Genomic DNA, 12937 nt, shown 5'->3' with positions numbered 1-12937 from the left:
GGCAGAGTGAACGGAGATTCCCAACTAGAAGAGAGGCCTTGGTAGACTTCTAAAACTCAGCCGCAAAATGCTAGTTAACATAAGGGGACTGTTGCCCCCTTACTAACATTCAGTGGGGGTGTTTTAGTTGCCAGGTCCCACTACTAAAAGGGGGAAGGGTCAATGGGGAATCAGGACGCTGAGACTGACAGCCCCCAGGAACAATGGGGAGAGGCCAATGCTCCAGGTCAGCCTGAATGACAGGGAGAGCAGGCTAATCAGGGAGTCAGGAGACCCCTGTCCTCTGTGTGAGCTGGATTTGCCTGGGTCAGACAGAGTGGGGCCGAGCTAAGGAGGAAGCAGGGGCCCGACCTGAGCTGGGGGAGCAGAGCTGTGCCAGATCCAGAGGGACCAGAAAAGCAGCCCAGAGAGAGCAGACCCTGTCCTGGGAGCAGAGCTGCAGCCCCAAAGCCAGAGGCATAGCTCAGAGAGAGCAGACTTGCCCTGGGAGCAGGGCTGCGGCAACCAGAGCCAGAGGGTCCAGAAAAGCAGCCCACGAAGCAGGACAGTGCTGGGAGCAGAGTCACAGAAGCAGCCTGTAGAGCAGACTTGCCCTGGGAGCAGAGCTGCGGCAACCAGAGCCAGAGGGTCCAGAAAAGCAGCCCACGAAGCAGGTCAGTGCTGGGAGCAGAGTCACAGAAGCAGCCTGCAGAGCAGACTTGCCCTGGGAGCAGAGGTGCGGCAACCAGAGCCAGAGGGGCCAGAGAAGCAGCCCACGAAGCAGGACAGTGCTGGGAGCAGAGTCACAGAAGCAGCCTGCAGAGCAGACTTGCCCTGGGAGCAGAGCTGCGGCAACCAGAGCCAGAGGGGCCAGAGAAGCAGCCCACGAAGCAGGACAGTGCTGGGAGCAGAGTCACAGAAGCAGCCTGTAGAGCAGACTTGCCCTGGGAGCAGAGCTGCGGCAACCAGAGCCAGAGGGGCCAGAGAAGCAGCCCACGAAGCAGGACAGCGCTGGGAGCAGAGTCACAGAAGCAGCCTGCAGAGCAGACTTGCCCTGGGAGCAGAGCTGCGGCAACCAGAGCCAGAGGGGCCAGAGAAGCAGCCCACGAAGCAGGACAGTGCTGGGAGCAGAGTCACAGAAGCAGCCTGCAGAGCAGACTTGCCCTGGGAGCAGAGCTGCGGCAACCAGAGCCAGAGGGGCCAGAGAAGCAGCCCACGAAGCAGGACAGCGCTGGGAGCAGAGTCACAGAAGCAGCCTGCAGAGCAGACTTGCCCTGGGAGCAGAGCTGCGGCAACCAGAGCCAGAGGGGCCAGAGAAGCAGCCCACGAAGCAGGACAGTGCTGGGAGCAGAGTCACAGAAGCAGCCTGCAGAGCAGACTTGCCCTGGGAGCAGAGCTGCGGCAACCAGAGCCAGAGGGGCCAGAGAAGCAGCCGAGCTGAGGCAGAGTGGAGTTGGGGCTGGGGCGGGAGCAGTCCAGAGCCGGGTGTCGTGAGCAGCTGGGGAGAGTGAGGGGGGACCCTGGGCAGTGGGCCCAGCACAGGGAGATGCCTCAGCCAGGAGGCTCTGCAGGCCAGACTCGGAGGGGGATTGGTAACCCCGACAGGGCAGGGGCGACGCTGGGAAGAAGGGCCCTGCCACCTAGAGCCTGAGAGCCTGTGGCCACCACCAGAGCGAGTGTCCAACCCGTAGCATCCCTGCAGCACAGCCAGGGCTGGAGCAGGAGGCCTGGGACTTACAAGGAACAGACTGTGAACTGCCCTGACGTTCCAGAGACACTGTTTGTGATGTTCCCTGCCACAGAGCGGGTTGATGTGTTTCCTTTAACCTTTCCCATTTTCCCTTATTCTTTTTAAAATTAATTGTTGATTAAATAACTCGCAATTGCTTCAAACTGTATGTAACGATCAGTGGATCAGGGAAGTATCCAGTGCAGAGAGAGCACCCCGGAGTGGGGACACCCTAGCCCCTGTCCTAGGTGACCACAGCAGGGTTGGGGGTCGAGCCCCCCAGGAATCCTGGGCGCAGCCTTGTTGGAGTTATGAGGACTCTGCCAGACAGGGGAGCGGAAGGGGAGTCCTCAAGGGCAGGGAGGCCACTGGGTAAAGGAAGTGGGAGCGAGGACTCAGATCCTTTCGCTAGCCTACTTCACTGGGGTACTGCAGAAGCCAGGAAAGTTCCCCACAATAGCAGGACTATTCCCCCGCTTACAGAATGATCCACCAGGCAGCAAAATACGAACAAGAGAAGGGTATTGCCTGTGATCCTACAGAGCAGAGTTCAGTCAGTAAAGACTTCTGTTTTTCTCTAAGTAGGGAGCACAAAGCTCTATTAAACGCTATTGCTTACCATTCTATTTGAATTACCTGCCCATTTCCATTACCCTCTAGAGCAGATCTATCAAGGCACTCTGTCTGCACACATGCAGCGCGGGCTCACAGAACAGGGAAAATAAAGGCAAATTTTAAACACACATGTTGCCCTAGTATCACCACCTATTAGGCACGGCTGCTGAAAGTTAAAATGCATCTATGCTTTGGGCTCAGGGCCATGAGGAATATCCCAACCGTGCAGATGTCCTCTCCTGAACACGGCTCAAAGGACAAGGATGCAAAGCTCCTGTTCAGCAAAGGACTTAAGCCTGTGTTTTCAGCTGCATTAGCAGATACACAGTTACTCCAGAAATAAAAAGTTACTTTAGACGAGGGGTCTCAAACTCAAATGACCACGAGGGCCACATGAGGACGAGTGCATTGGCCCGAGGGGCGCATCACTGACACAACCCCCCACGCTGCGCCCAGCCCCACCCCCACTCCAGCCCTTCCATGAGGCCCTGCCCCTGTCATGCCTCTTCTCTGCCTCCTCCCCTGAGCACACAGCTCCCCGCTCCTCCCCCTCCCTTCTGGAAAGCTCTAAGCCCCGCCAACAGCTGTTTGGCAGCGGGAAGCGCCTGGAGTTAGGCAGGGGCGGGGGCATGCGGACCTTGGCGGGCCGCAGAAAATAACCCCGCGGGCCGCATGTTTGAGACCCCTGCTTTAGACAATGTACAGTGTAAAGTTTTCCCTTGGCTTGAATAACAATACCTCTCATACAGCTTTTTTCATCCATAGATCTCGAAGCACTTTTCAAGGGAATTAAGCATTATTATTCCCATTTTACTGATGGGGAAACGGAGGCACAGGGCAGGGAAGTGATTTGCTGGAGGTCACTCAGCAGGCCAGTGGCAGAGTTGGGAACAGAACCCTCGTCACCTGAGTCCCAGGCCAGGGTTCTAACCACTAGGCCAGGCTGCCTCCCTTTATGGAAAAAAGGGAGCCTGTTTTTACTACTCTGGTGCCTACTGCATGCAAAAGGCAGCTCCTGTTTTTGTGGACCGACACCGGGCGTCCTTGAAAGCTTTGCCCTGCTATGTACTGTAGCTCGTGTGTGCGCACGCGGTGACCCTCACCGGCCACTAGCAAACGCTCAAAGCGGCATTGGAAGCTTTAAAAGTGGTGGCTGCAGTGTGGGTGCTGCTGCCGACTTGTCTCCCCTCAGGGGAGAGGTCCCCACAGTTGTTCTGGGCGTGTTCACCACTGAGTTCCTCGGGGCACCTATTTTTAAGCATTCTGAAACCAAAACCGCTTGGCGAGATAAGCCATCCTGTATGGCACTCGGCCCTGGTGAGGGCGTCTGGACCTACAGGTTAATGCCACCGTTCCCTAACGGGCTCTGCTTTCGGTGCGCAACAGCAGGGAAATCCCCCTCCGGAAGATGAGCCCCCACACAGTGCATGTAAACCCAACGAGCTCAGTCCGACCTGTGAGAGCGGCTCCACAGAACGCCTTTTCAAAGCGATGGCGCCCATTCATCCTCAGGGTAACTCGCTTCACGGGAACGATGCTGGGGAGAAGCTGCCCTGTGTGTTTACTGGGAGGCTGGTCTCGAATGTGCTGCACAGTAGGCCCTCCTCCAAGCCAGCGTGAACGCAGCTGCACCAGACGGCTCTATGGCTGCAGCCGGTCACCCGTGCGTCAAACACATTTTCTTTGCCCGAGAGTTTACAGTGCTGCAACAGACCACTGTCCAACAGCAGAATTCTCTTCCGTTGATGAGCCACTTTCACAGGGGCACCAATCAACTGCATTATTTTGGCTCTTTTCAAGGCAATATTCCTGTGTGGGAATCAATATGCAGACAACCACTGATGTGTCAAAAGGGCAAGCGTCCTGTTCATATCAATGAGACCTTGCCAAGTTAAAATAAATTACAGGTGGACTTGATCCCGGCTGCCTATACTTAAGCTTGGAAGGATGAGATTTTTTGTTGGTAACTGTGGGTAAACATGGATTTCCTTGTACACATGGGCGGTGGCAGGTAAATGCGCCCTTGGGGGAGGCTAGCCACCAGCCCAGCCCCCTCTGCCCCGCTCCTTCTGCTCCCCTACCCTGTCCCCCGCCATGCGCCCCTGGCCTAGCCCGGCCCCAGCGCTGGGTGGGCATCGCAGCCGGAGCGCCCCCAACCCGGCCCCAGCATGGTTCCAGTGCTGGGCGGGCGGGCAGGCAGCACTGCAGGAGTGCCTCCAACCCCAGTGCGATCCCACCGCTGGGAGGATGGATTTTGCGGCGTGTCATGGCCTTGCACACCACGACCTTCAGCCTGCCTGCCCAGTCTCTCGGCCACAGAAGGAAACGGCAGGCAGGAAAGAGCCTGGTGGAGCGTGGGCGGGGCCATGCCAGGCTGTCTGGGGAGGCACAGCCTCCCCCTGCCTACAATACCCGCCGCCCAGGCTTGTACACACACGAAGTGACGAAAAAAATATATCCATTGATGATCATCTAAATGTACAGACAGGCAAGAAAGAAAAACACTGCTGGGAACTTAGAGTTTAATGTAAGGATATTTACTTTGTATATTTTGGCATGTGATGTTGACAATGTGTGCTTTAATGGTTATAAAACTAGCTTTTTGAATCTCAAGGTCTACCGATTAAATATTTATTGTCTGGCCCCTCCTATTGTCTGGCCTTCCCATAATTTCCCACAACTGAAAACTGAAATAGATAAAAATAGGAAAAATATTCTTAAAAATAAACATTACCACCAGTCAAAATCAAAAATAAAAGTCTAATACTGCCATGCCTACCTATACTTTCCCTTATACGATTGTTTTCAGTTACTTGTAACTTTGTAAGACTAACTGTTTGGTCCGAGACTTTCCATGCTGGGTGTTTCTATTTTGGAAAGTTTCAGCTAAAATGGTTCAGCTGTTTCTGATGACAAGATTAGGAAAAATTTTGTTTTGCCCAAGTTAAAAAAAAATTCTTACAGCTGTTAAATTGACCTGCTCTAGTACCTCCGTGCTTCGGGGCGGGGACTACAGTTTTACAGCTGGGGATCCGAAGCAAAGAGATTAAGATCATTATCGAGTATCCATTAACTTTGGGTGCCCAGTTTGCGAGGCCTACCACGTGATCTTCCAGAGAACTTAGCATTATACAGCGTTGGAGATGTTGAAAGCACAACTCCAACTAATTTCAGCTGCAGAGCTGAGTGCTCAGCACTTCTGCAAATCTGGTCCCAGGTATCTCCAACAGGGCACCCAGAAAACAGGAAACACAATTCATGGCCAACTGAGCATTTTGGTGTAAGTGACTCGTCCAGCATCACATAGGAATTCTGTGGCAAAGGAAGGGCTAGAATCCAATTCTCCAGGGCAGCATCCAACTGCCTTCACCAGGAGCCCATTCCTTCTCTCCCTGTAATTCCTGCCTCATCCACTACACACCTTTCAACTGCAACAAGCGAGGCAGGGGCCCGACAGACAACAGCTTCCTTCACTACATAACCATGTTTCTCTCCTAGTGCACAGTCCATCCTGTGCACTGAATGAGGCAGAGTTCTGCGGAAGCAATGGCATGTGATCAAACAGTAACATGGATTGGGAACCCCTGACACAAAATACTCTTTACATATGCCAGAACCATAACTCATTAATTTGCTACGAAAAACCTATCAGTTATTCTGATAAACATTAGCTACACTTGATAAAACGTATTAAGGCTAAAAGATTTAGGAGAAGACTTTCAATGGTGCTTGTGCCCTTTGTTTTCACAAGACATAGCTACAAATAAACAATGTAAAAACACCTGTTATTCATCTGCATTTATTATCTGGGCAATAGCCCTTCTGTGTCCCTCTCCCATAGAGCAAGACATTGTGCTGTGTGGAACCTGCCCGCAGGTGCCTTCAGTAACCTGTAAAGGTTAAGAGAGAGAGAGAGAGAGAGATGCATTAACAGCAGCATGAAGACCTGGCTTGTTCGAACTGTGTTCCTTCTGAGTTCTACTCACCCCTCTGCAGACCTTTCACTGCGTTCCAACCCCACCCTCCCCCCTTCCTGTCCATCCCCAGCCCCCAAATGGAGCTGTAGAGGTGAACCCAAGGGATGACTCTGGCCTGCAGAAGCCCCATGTGGGACGGGGCAGGAGCTGGAAAGAACACCGCTGGATTTTCACAGCCCAGCTTGGGTTGGCAGGACTGGCTCTTAAAAAGTATCTAGTTTTTAATTTTAGACTGAGCAACTCTGGTACAGAGTCACCGGAGGGCAAACCGAGAGATGCCCCTAGGGCCGTTTTTACAGAGTCACTCCTAACCCAGTTGCTGCATGTGGAGTTTAAACCTGACATTGACAGGGCTTAGTTTTCTGCATCCCCTCCTCCCATGCTAACTCACCTTCATGCAATGTCCGTCTCTAGGACATCCTCCTGTTTGGTAGGCAAATCTTTCTCCAACGTTTCCATTTCTTCTTCCTTGCTCCTCCTGCGGCGCTTCCGACAGTGACTTGCAAAGCAAAGTCAGTGATTAACCTAAGCTAACTTAGTTAGTCGCAGAAATTCACTGTCTCTCTCAAATCAGAAATGTTTCCCCCCTACCACCACTTTAAAATATTTTAAGACCCATAGAGCGCTTCCCAGCTACAACGCCCTATATAAACCACGATCAATCCTCCCAGCACACCTAGGAGGTCATTAACTAGTTGCCACAATTTACAGATAAACAAACATGAGGTCAACTCTCCTCCAACCCCCATTAAAAATCCTTGCAGACTCCCACTGACTTCAATGCAGGTTGAAAAGGGCCCTGGGGCTCCAGTTCAACAAAGCACTGAAGCCTCAGGCCTTCCCAGAAACGGCTATAATTAAATCAGTACAAAACAGTGCCTAGACCAGCCCTTCCAGAGGTCAAGTGAATTGTCCAAAGCCACAGAGGGAATCCAGGGAAGAGCTCGATTGGAGTTCTAACCCATGTATTCAGACCCACTGCCTCCACCGTTAATTCATCGGTCACTCTTGGGAAGCATCTGTGGGCCCCATTTCTCAGTTGCCACTTGCTTGTATATCAAATCAATGGATAACTTCTGTTCTGTTCAGTGCTTGTTCCAGGTATTAGCAGGCCCTGCATATGGGCGACTCCTTTGGCAGCAGGCATTTGTCATCAGTCAGAGGTTCTTGGTGAGTAAGAGGGAGTCCTCCATCCTCAAAACTAAATGTATAAGATCTTTGGGGCAAGACCGGTCCTATTGTTTACCTGCACAGCGCCCAGAAAAATGAGGCCCTGGACACCACCACGCCTCAAATGGCTCCCCGAATAAAAATCCAAATGCTGGCAGGAACCCAATTACCATTTTCATCTGTCAGGCTGGGTCCTGCGTCCCTTGAAATCAATGGCAAAGCTCCTAGCAACTGCAGTGCTTCAGGATTGGGTCTTGAAAGGGGACTGAGCCAGTGTCAGCTGGCTTGGGCTTGAGGTGGGGGCGGGGAGCTAAAAAGAACAGCGCAAATGTTCAGGCTTGGGCTGGAGCCCGGACTCTGAGACCTGCCCCGCGCACTGGATTTCAGAGCCCAGGATCTAGCCCAAACACCTGCACTACTATTTTTAGCCTCACAACCCAAGCCCCAGGAGGCCGGGTCAGCTGGCCTGGGCTCTGCGACTCTGTGCCGCGGGTCTTTTATTGCTGTGTAGACGGACCCTGGGGCTATTAGGAGCAATGAGAAATAACTCTAATGAAAAGCCACGATGAGGACCATCACGAGCGTGTCCCTTGAAGCATTCCTCAAAAGGCTCCTAGTAATGCCCGAAGTTTCCTTTCCAGGCCAAAACCCCCCTGTTGTAGAAGTGGCGGAGGAGTTGGACAGACCTCACAAGTGTTCATACGCACGAGCACAACAAAGAAATGCAAAACACACAAGCATACTTACTGACTGCATATGCATATGCATATTACCAGGCCGATCAGTGCCACCATGGCGACGATCAAGCAAATCACTACCATTTGGCCTTGATCTCCTCTCAAGTAGAATATGTCCACTCGCTCGCATCTTGCGCCCGTGTAGCCTTTCTCGCAGCTGCAAGAGGGAGGGAAAGCGGGACAATATGAAGACTTGACACTGCAACGAGAACACCCAATGGTCACAGGAACGGGCATCAAAGGCCAGGTCCTTCAAACGCGCACACGGACTCAATCGCTGCCCTGTACAAGGGGCTGCCCCAGGAACAGAGCACAGCATGAAGTGTGGCTCCCAGACAGTCCCTCCCCTTCGCTCTGGGGCATGACTATGTTACGTCACTTCCTTTCCTACCGCAACCAGGGTTCCACCACCTGGCTCACAGGTGGGGGTATCAGGCGGAGCAGGGGCCACGCGCCTGGAGTCACAATCTGAGCAGCGAGCAAGAGAGGGGTCCTGCCTCCTTGAGCAAGGGCTGTGAAATTCCAGCCCTATTTGAGCAAGGCTTTGCAGGATCGGGCCCCAAGTTACTATCCATTGTATCGAAACCTGGGGCCCAGAGGAGCCTTTGCGTGAACCCTGCCACCAGGCTGCTGCAGATGTGGTCAGGGATGGGTTAAAGCCAAGCATAACCTTTTTCAGCTTCAAGCTTGCTCACATATGCCTGGTGGAGCAGGTACTACCCCCAGTGTTAATACACCACCCCTGAGCATAGGGTGTCCCTTGGACCCTGGAACTCATCAGGGTGAGGGACACGGGCCGGTGATCAGAGACGGATGGTTTGGTTTTTCCTGAAGGGTCTTGGGCTTTGGCTCTCCAAGGAGTGCCCCACTGAGGACACTTGCTGCCAGCACCACTCAACAGCAGGCAGGGAGAGCGCAAACCCGCCTGGAGACCACTAACGCACCAACACAAATCGATACCGACCAGAGACAACCTCCTATGACAGCAGCAGGGTACCCCGTGTATTCTGGGAAAGAGACCGGTTCATTATCTTGGGCAGATTTCACTGTATTTTCAAATTTCTCAAGGTTAACTGCAGTATTCGCAGGGGTGCTGAGTTACACTCGGCTTGGGACGTGTGGAGTCACTTTCCACCCGTGTGAAACAGCACAGCTGCCAAAAATCACCCCGGGCCTTTACAATCTTTTTGCTGCAGAAACGGAACGTCATTAGCTGACTTGTGACCCAGCCACTACAAGCCAAGTCCCAGTCTCCCTGATGAAGTGCTATCGAAGAGTGGACTGAATTTAAACACCTCCCCGGCTGTCTGGTGAAGCCAATTCCATGCCTTTTGTTCAGAGGGGCAAATGAAATCCAGAGTACGTAAGGTACAGAAGTGAAGAGAGCGCACACAGCACACAAAGGGAGAGGGACTCAGGACAAAAATCTTCATCCTGAATGTCTTTGCTTTCCTCCCTTAGGCATTGCGGGGATCAATCCACTGTAATGTCCCTCCATCAACAGCAGTGCACCCCACACACACCTGCCCTCCCACTCATCTCAGGAAGGCAACTATCAGTGGGAGGTTGTTGTGAAAGGGCCTGTCTACACTGCGGGGATTGCACTAGACTAGCTGCAGCACTGGATATAAGAAGTGGCCTGCACACAGCAAATCGACAGCCAGGGTTTGAACCAGTGCCACAGCAAAAGGTGTAGCTACATTGGGGCAATACAAAAACCACCGCGGCTTACACTGGGTCTTCTTCTCACCTCTAGCCCACTTTCCGGGGGCTGAAAACGGTCCGGGGGGGGAAAAACCCCATGCAGCACAAGCATGCTAGAAATGCTGCACCTTTTGTCCTGGTGCCGGATATTGGCATTTCTGATCAGGAATCACAATACACCACACTAAGTCACCTCTACCTTTCCCAGTGAGCCCCACCTTATCACTGTGTTGGCTAGGTATGTTCAAAGAGGGTTAGATGACCCTAGCAGTATAAACACCTGTGGCCCAGCTACACTTGCTCTTCCATGGTTCGTACTGGTGCGAGTGCTACAGTAACAGCGTGAAAAGCCAGACACACACCGACTGCAGGCGCTTCTGACTGTATCGTCCCTGGGGCGGGACTAGATTTTTGCACCCTGCACAGGGCAGAGCAAACGGCAAACGCTGAACAAATGCACAGTCACCCAACCACCGTCAGAGGAGGTTTTACAAAAGGTTAGTGTGGATTATTGTAATTAGTGTTATCTAAAGCTCACTATTCCCCCAAACCACAAGCACCGAGGCACCGACATGAAGCTCACAGCCGTCATTCTAATAGCCATTCCAGTACAAAGCCCAGCCACTTAGCCATAACTCCATAGGCGCCAACTCCGTGGGTGCTCCGGGGCGGGAGCACCCACGGGGAAAAATTAGTGGGTGCTCTGCACCCACCGGCAGTCAAGCTCCCCATACCCCCCGCCCCACCAACTCCTTCCCCCCTGAGCATGCTACGTTGCTGATCCTCCGCCTACCTCCCAGTGCTTCTCAGCCAGCCGCTGCCAAACAGCTGTTTGGCAGCATTAGCACGCTCCGGGAGAGAGGGGGAGGAGTGGGAATGTGGTGCTCTCAGGGGAAGAGGCGGGGGTGGGGCAGGGATTTGGGGAAGGAATTGGAATAGGGGCAGGGAGGGGGCGGAGTTGGGGTAGGGACTTTGGAGAAGGGGTTGAAATGGGGGGGAGCTCATGAAAGGGGTGGAGTGGGGGCAGGGCCGGGAGGCAGAAGGGGGGTCGAGCAGCCACAGGAAAGAGGGGAAGTTGGTGCCCGTGCATAGCTCAGCAGGTGAGGGGCTGTGCGAATGTTTCAGAGGCCAAAAGTCGAGGCTCACACACATCTTGGCCCCACATTCACGAACTGGGGGTAAAAGGTTGTTCAAACCTTGCATCCCACCTTTGCCATGTACCTCTGAAGCTGTCTTTTTGGAACACTTGCAGGGGAGGGATTGCAAGGGGGAAGAACCTTACCCCCCAAAGTCTTCATGGGGCAGCCAATGACTTCCTGCCACCAGGTGTGCGAGGCCATGTCTACACTACAAAATTCACTGACGTCGGCATACCACCGCCGCAGTAATTGCATCGCTTTTGCCCCTACACTTTGCTCCTTGTGTTGGCGGTGCGCGTCCTCACCAGAAGCACTTGTCTCGATTGCACTGTCAGCGTGGTATGACTCCTGAATGCCATTAACAGTCGCCAGAAACAGTGCAGTGTTTACACGGACACTGCAGCGACCTAACTACATTGACCTTGACTCCACACCGCTCGTGGAGGTGGAGTTAAGTCAGTGTAGCTGGGCAGTTACATCGGTGGGAGCAAAATTTAAGCACTGACACGTCCACAGTTAGGTCGATGTAAGCTGCCTTGCGTCGACCTAGCTCTGTAGCGTAGACCAGGCCTCAGTGTGCACACGTAAGCGTGAGACAAGCAGGATCTCTAGCCCTCACTTCAGCCAGGTACTTATGCCCTCACTTTAAGCACAAGTTACCCTACTAAGTCAGTGGAATTAGTCACATCCTTAAGGCTAACCGTGTGTTATCTTGCTGAGCTGGGGCCTTGGTGAGGAAGTCCTGAATAGGAGCGGCTTGGTTTGGACAGTGGAAAACCTTTCCCCTACTTTCCAAAGTCACCAGGGCAAATGCACAGCGATTAGTTTCCATACACTAGGACTTGGGAGACCTCGGGTTCAGTTCCCTGCTCCACACAGACGCCTGCGGGCCATGAAGATATGTGCACTAAAGATTGTGAAGCGCTCATACTACGGTGATGGGGCCAGATAAGTACCTAAGACATCCATTTTGAAAGCTACTTGTATTTCTGGTTAAGATGAAAGCTTAGATTATACAGTCAGTCACAAGCGTCTCATGGATATCATTATTGCTCCTTTCGGCACTCTCAGTGGAATGGAATTGTACGCTGAAAGACTTTAACAAACAAGGAAGAGTAATCGTGTGCAGGAGACCTAACTAGGAAAACTGGAGCATCATGGGCCATGTAGGAAGTGGCTATAAAATGAGGACACATTCTGAAATATGCAATGCCCAATATTTCCACCTCTCTCCTATCCAATTCTTAAAATGCAACCAAAAAAAAAAAAACAACCCACCAACTGTTTTTAAGATATTTTTGTTCATCTTGGAAACTACCTTCACCTTGGACAATTCTCTCCAGGCAATTACAGCAAATGGAGAAATATATTTCACTGTGTGATAACACTGAATGAAGGACAAAACTGTGGTTAGAAAAGTCACACAAGATATCTGTGTTGCATCACGCCCATATTCTTCATAGAAATATTGTTATGATATGAATATGGCATAACTAAGATATGTTTTATGCAAGATGGGTCATGTGAGGTATCACTGGAAAGGTTATGATCTACTGAATGTGTTTATCCAATTTGTATACATGTATCATTTTTTTATCTGAAGTTAGGAATATTGACTATGTAACAATTACAACTGTGTGTGTATTTGGGGGAATGCCCACCAGACAGTCGGCAATCAGCCTGGATGAGCCATTAAGACGAACAATAAGACTTTGAAGATACTAGTCTCCCACCTTCCTGAGATGTTGCTTTGACACTGCAGGGTCATGTGATGTCACCTAGTACGGAGTACCACCTTGGACACTGCTGGTATTTTTCCACTGGAAACAAAGGATTCCCGCTTTATGTAAAGCCTATTTAAGGCTGGGAAGTAAGGCAATCATGGCT

At 52.0% G+C, this 12937-nt stretch overlaps 1 protein-coding gene across 1 annotated transcript in view; it reads right to left on the bottom strand.

Moving 5' to 3' along the window:
- Positions 1-4828: 4828 nt before the first annotated feature.
- Positions 4829-12937, bottom strand: part of BTC (betacellulin) — a 30794-nt gene continuing 22685 nt past the window's right edge. The window contains exons 4-6 of the mRNA XM_084627369.1: positions 8218-8364; positions 6692-6799; positions 4829-6213 (exon numbers count right to left, since the gene is read on the bottom strand). Of these exons, the coding sequence (XP_084483495.1) occupies positions 6694-6799; positions 8218-8364 (253 nt within the window). The 3' untranslated portion in view covers positions 4829-6213; positions 6692-6693. The remainder of the gene's footprint in view (positions 6214-6691; positions 6800-8217; positions 8365-12937) is intronic.

This window comes from Lepidochelys olivacea (genome assembly GCF_965140295.1).
Source record: "Lepidochelys olivacea isolate rLepOli2 genome assembly, chromosome: 4".
Taxonomy (NCBI): Eukaryota; Metazoa; Chordata; order Testudines; family Cheloniidae; genus Lepidochelys; species Lepidochelys olivacea.
This window is presented reverse-complemented; position numbering and strand designations above follow the sequence as displayed.